We start from the raw sequence: 5,354 nt of genomic DNA, 5'->3' as shown, positions 1-5,354 counted from the left end.
ATTATTATTATTATTATTATTATTATTATTATTATGACTTCGTGAATATGCCACTGGGATGTTATTCCCGCTGTTAGGTTCTAGGATGTGCACGACAGTTTTCACAGATACAAATGAATGTCCATGTGCAAGGATTCTGCTCATTCCAGTTCCTTTCCAAATAGCTCCACATGTATTCAATGAGTTTCCTCTTCAGTTGCTGCTCACAGAAGAAGTCCATCACTATCGACGGAGATGGAACTACACAGACCAGATTTTGAACTGAACTGTCAGAATTAATATTTTCAGAGAGAATATGTAATGTCATGACTTCGATAAGCTTCCATCTGGAGCATGAGAAGTTTCACATCATCTTTCATCATCAATCAGGAATGGGAGAAGGTAGCAAAAGCTGTGCTGCAGAAATATCCAAATTCCCTCAATGATCGCGTTGAGACAGTTGATGTTCTTAGAACGGATAGGGTGCTCAAAGAAGCGGAATGCAGAGCCTTGCTACCAAAAGCAACAGGCATGAATGGAAACGGAAAAGCTGATCAGGGCTTATTGATCTACAGACTCATGGGAACAAAATGGAATGTTCCCAAATGGATTTTGAAATTTGCTGGAATTGATCGCGATGCTCTTGTTCACGAGGCCTTTGGCGTTTTTCCAGCTCAGCAGACGCTTGTTCACGTATCAGAAAATGTTTCCTTTTCGAGCATTATAAAAATTAAAGAAAAGCTTGTCTATCGATCGTGTCCTTCTATGTTGACGACAGAGTTAGAACAGACGTTTACGGTAGAACTTCCTCATGTACCTGGAGGAGTCACCGAGTATTTCGAGAATATGATTCTCGACATGAACCAGAAAAATATTGGAAAGGGACGGCGAGGTTTGCTTGAGGTCATTCATAAGCTAGAATTATAGTTGGCTTTCAAACTTACGAGTTAACAAGACCTCTTTTAAAAAAGTATTTCAAATCGCAGGGCCAAAAATATTTCCTCAATCGGTCATTCCGCAATTGGATTGTGATATTTGGTTACTTTTATCAAATTTTTACTACCTGTATATGAATATATGATCACAATGTACAAAGCTATCAACATTATTTTGAATTATATAATTGCACAAGTTATATAATTTTGAGAAAGATGAAAATTTAGAAGTATTCGTTTCAGAAGCATTAAATTAGGGTTTCACGCTTTTGCGTAGCTCCATACTCTGACTCCGTGGCGCACGCTCCTGGCACCCAGCAGTAGAAGCATAAATTGGAACCATTGTAAAGGAAGGGAGGCTGTTGTCCTAAATGGTTCTATATTCTTTCTAATCCTGATTCGAAATCACTATATATTATACTTTCTTTGATTGCTATTTATCATATCTATCTTGATTATAATTCTCAAGCTTTAATTTCTCTATCTTTCGCATCTGATGCTTTAATTTTGACTATTGTCAGGATTTATAATATACAAAGGAGTTGACTTGCTGCCCCGAGTTGACCGACTACCCCTTTTAGGGGAGGGACTTTCTTTTAATTGACTTTTTTAAAAATTAAATTAGAGTGGAAATTTATTGAAGAGGGGGTCCCATAAAGCTTCTTAAATCTCTCCCGATGCTGAGAAAACTATGTTAGTGCCCACTGCAAAAAATCGTGCGAAAGAATGGGCAATTTTTTAGGCAGGTACCAGTAATGGTTTTAGAATCTAGTTCCTTCAAATGCGACTGATCCAAACAGCAAGTTACGAACAATGTAACTAGTGCAACAATGTTTTATACCTAAGTTTTAAATTTCTACTTGATATTACTTTTCTAAAGACAGCAATTAGCCCGTTGGGAGGTAATTTTAATACTTCGAAAAGGAATTCACGGAAACGGGAAAATATAGTTAACTGTTCAGATTTCTAATCCCAGAGGGCAATATATTGATTGTTCTCAAACAAAGTTTGTATCAATTATATTAGTCCTGTGTCCTGTGGTCTTTTTTATTGGCCGCAAAGCAAGAGCTGAGGCTATTGTTGGGCTTCTTTTGGTTTTTACGACTCGAAGATGAGTGTTGGTTTTCTTGACGTTTTTTTTACCTGAAGTACTATTCGTTCAGACAGCTTTTTGAGCTAAAGCAGAAGTGAGTAAAATTGACTTGTAAACTAATTTTTATACAGGAACTTATTTTTGATGCATTGATTGCCTATCTACTGCGAGGGTATTTTTGGTTTGTAAAATTGTACACATGCTAATCCGATTTTAGCAGTTTTTATCCAATGTTTCTCGGTTTTTGTTTGTATTCTGGTTTTAATTAATAGAAATTTTGTGTGCAGCGTCAGGAATTTTAAAGTTGCTTTTCAAAATAATTGATTGATTTTTTGGCGTTATGTCTTTGATAATAGGTAAAAAGTTTGATCATAATCAGAATTTTTTGACTTTTTTGCAAAATAATTTTGTGTTCCGTATTTTTTATTTGTTTTTTTTTCTTTTTTTATCTATACAGAAGGACAGCTAATCAATTTATCTAGGCTTCGAATATTCAATAATTAAATTTGCTTTTCTGCTTCCATTTTTTTTACCAATTTTCAAAAATCAAAAGGAATCTTTGTTCCTGTTTTGTTTTTACAATTTGTCCGTATTCTCCATGTTCTAGCATTTATCATTCGAGCATTATCCTAACACCTTTAATTTTCTTCGTTTTTATTATTTTATTCGTTGTTTATCAGCTGATAATTAAAAGTATTTAAGCCTTTTTCTTAATTTTTTTCTTAAAAACTATATTTGCAATTGAGTTCATTTATATAATGCAGCACTAAGAATTTGCTGGATTTCCGTCCGTTTAAAAGTTATAGCTACTTATTATATTTTGCGAATAATGTTGGTGACTTTGATTTGTCGTTTTGGCTTTAAACGAGTTCTTTGCGACTGAATATTATTTCCTTCTTTTGTCTTAATTTAGTTTTGCATTAGTTTGAGCCAATGTTGTCTAAAGTACCGCCAACAGGAGAAAGGTATATCTTTTTTGCCCTAGTTTCAGTGCTGCAGTGACTCCAAAACAAACACTTTGATGTTTATTGTGTTCTACTTTTTATCATTCTTTTTTTGAAAAATGTTGAAACTAGTTTTGTTTTAAAAATTTTGTCTGCCTTATGCTTTAAAATTGTCTTTTTGGTCGGACTGTTGATTGGGGCCTTTTATCTTTATGAGAATAGTATCATGAGCTGTTTGATGAAGTTTTAGTTATGTAGTTTTTGCTATCGGTAATTAAACATCCTAAGGTTTTTGGTCCTTTTTCAACGTTAACAGATGTCTTTAATATGAAGTTTTACAGTATCAAGATTTTAGTAGTGATGTTTCTGGCATAATTGTTTTGTGTTATAAGTTGTCTGGATGTTCAACTTTTTGAATGGTGCCGTAATTGTTTCTTTTTTAACTTGCTCCAATGATGGCGATACATCAGCGATGTATTAGTGATAACGATGTAATTGTTACCAATTTTTTAAGTCAATTCTGGTGACGTAAAGAGTTAATGCTTTAAGACAAAGGGTAATCGAAGTAAGTAAATCGTCAAAAGTATTTTTGTTACGACCATATGACTTCTTAATCACTTCAAATCTGCTTTTTGTTCGTGCAGTTTCAACTGAATCGCGTATGTGATGTCATTTCTCATTCTTAGTGGAGCCAGTTTTTGGTCACACGTGAATTACCTCCTTCTCAAATATGACTTCATCACCCTGAAATTGACTCTTTTTTTACTTTAATTGAAAGAGATAAGGTCACGCGAGTTCGTGCCACTCTAACTGAGTATTTGAGGGCAGCTAATTGAGCAACAATAATTTGAGCAGATTTTTACTGAAAGTATAATATCTCAGTAAAAAAGTTATGGTCTGTTGCTGTTCTTATCTTTTTGAAACTGCAGATCTGCGAAGCTAATGTGGCTTTTCTGGCAATCTGCCAGCTATGTTATGCTGTTTCTCGCTTGACCGATTTTTCGTCTGATCCATAGGGCGGTTGTGAATCTTGAAAGTTACCCCCCACCGCTCGTCGGTCGTTTGAGAGCAATTCACCCGACGGTAGTCGGTTGTTCCTAATCATTTTAAGATTTAGAGATTTGTTACCCTATTTGCTTCTTTTTCTAAATATGAGCCTGAGGTGCTGTTTAACAATTACCCGGATGGTAAAGCACTTGAACTTTTTGGATGTTCAGTAATACTTTGTGCGAATTGTTAACTACCTTCGCTTTGTTGATTTACCATGATATCTTTTGCGTTTCAAATAGTCTGCAACTGAAGTCAAGTTCACTTCCAAATGCAATTAAGTTGGCGTATGAAACGAAAATAAGACTTTCTAGAGCTGTACATGTGGAACAACATAGTTGGCAGACAAATTATCTGAAAATATTTCTGTGGAAAATCGAAGATTAATTATGGAAGACTGTTAGGGACTGTGACCTCTGACGATCGTCATTTCACTGAGAACTTTCAAAAGACTTTGTGTATTTATCTTCCGTTATAAAAAAAAAATATTTTCCTCCATCTTCTTAATACTACCACTGCTGTTTTATTTTTTTCTGGTTACAATTCGTTTTGTTTTGTGGTTGCCAACTTTCAAACGTCGTGCGATTGTTTTTGTCTTTATTTTGTGATTAGCCACTTAATTTGGGTATATATTGAATAAGACAATTAGTCACTACTTTGTGGCATTTTTAGTTCGCTTAGGAAATGAAGCTTTTCAGCAATCGATTTTGCTTTGTTTTCCATTATTTTTAAAAGGGTTTCACCTGAGTAAGAAAATTGATCGCAGAAAATGAGCTTCTTCGGCCAATTTAAAATGGTAAAATTATGGATTGCTGGTATCAATTAAAAATATTGGAGTCTGGTAAAAAAACAGATTTCAAAGCATTGTTTGCGATTTGATTTGCTCTTAAGAGTATTTGAAGAAGCAATCTACCGCGAGTGGTTTTGAAACTCTTAATTTTGTACTTTCTAATTTAATGCATGTCGTTTGCAATATATTTCTAATTGAAGAACAGAAACACATTTTTCTTCGGTTTTATCACTTGCTCTCTTCTAAAGTTTTTATATCAATTGTCTAAATAGATGTAATTGAAGTGCTAGCTTTCGTGTTGGAACAAAAGGTTTCAGAACTTCGATGTTTCGTTTTAGTTAAAAAATTGAACATGCATTAAATATTTTATTCAAAATGTTAGGATATTTTTGGTTTTATTGTTATAAGTTCTTTCTCGGCTCTGTCAAATATAAGAGAGTTCCTCAAAGATTTGATGGCTTCAGATAGTGATTATTGATTAGCGAAAATCAAGATTACTAAACTGAATGCGAGGATACGAATTGTTAACCTGGAGTGTGGCAAGTATGCTTAGAAGAAGCCTGTTT

General features: G+C 34.2%; 1 protein-coding gene across 1 annotated transcript; it reads left to right on the top strand.

The window, feature by feature from the left end:
• Positions 1–292: 292 nt before the first annotated feature.
• Positions 293–1,147, top strand: LOC142352811 (PRELI domain containing protein 3B-like). The gene has a single exon (XM_075404945.1). It carries the CDS (start codon positions 334–336, stop codon positions 904–906), a length of 573 nt encoding a protein of 190 aa, XP_075261060.1. The 5' UTR covers positions 293–333; the 3' UTR covers positions 907–1,147.
• The last annotated feature ends 4,207 nt before the right edge of the window (positions 1,148–5,354 follow it).

Source organism: Convolutriloba macropyga, chromosome 14, assembly GCF_964194025.1.
Source record: "Convolutriloba macropyga chromosome 14, txConMacr16.3, whole genome shotgun sequence".
NCBI classification, from domain to species: Eukaryota; Metazoa; Xenacoelomorpha; order Acoela; family Convolutidae; genus Convolutriloba; species Convolutriloba macropyga.
The sequence above is the reverse complement of the archived record's forward strand: the minus strand, read 5'-3'. Positions and strand labels throughout refer to the sequence as shown.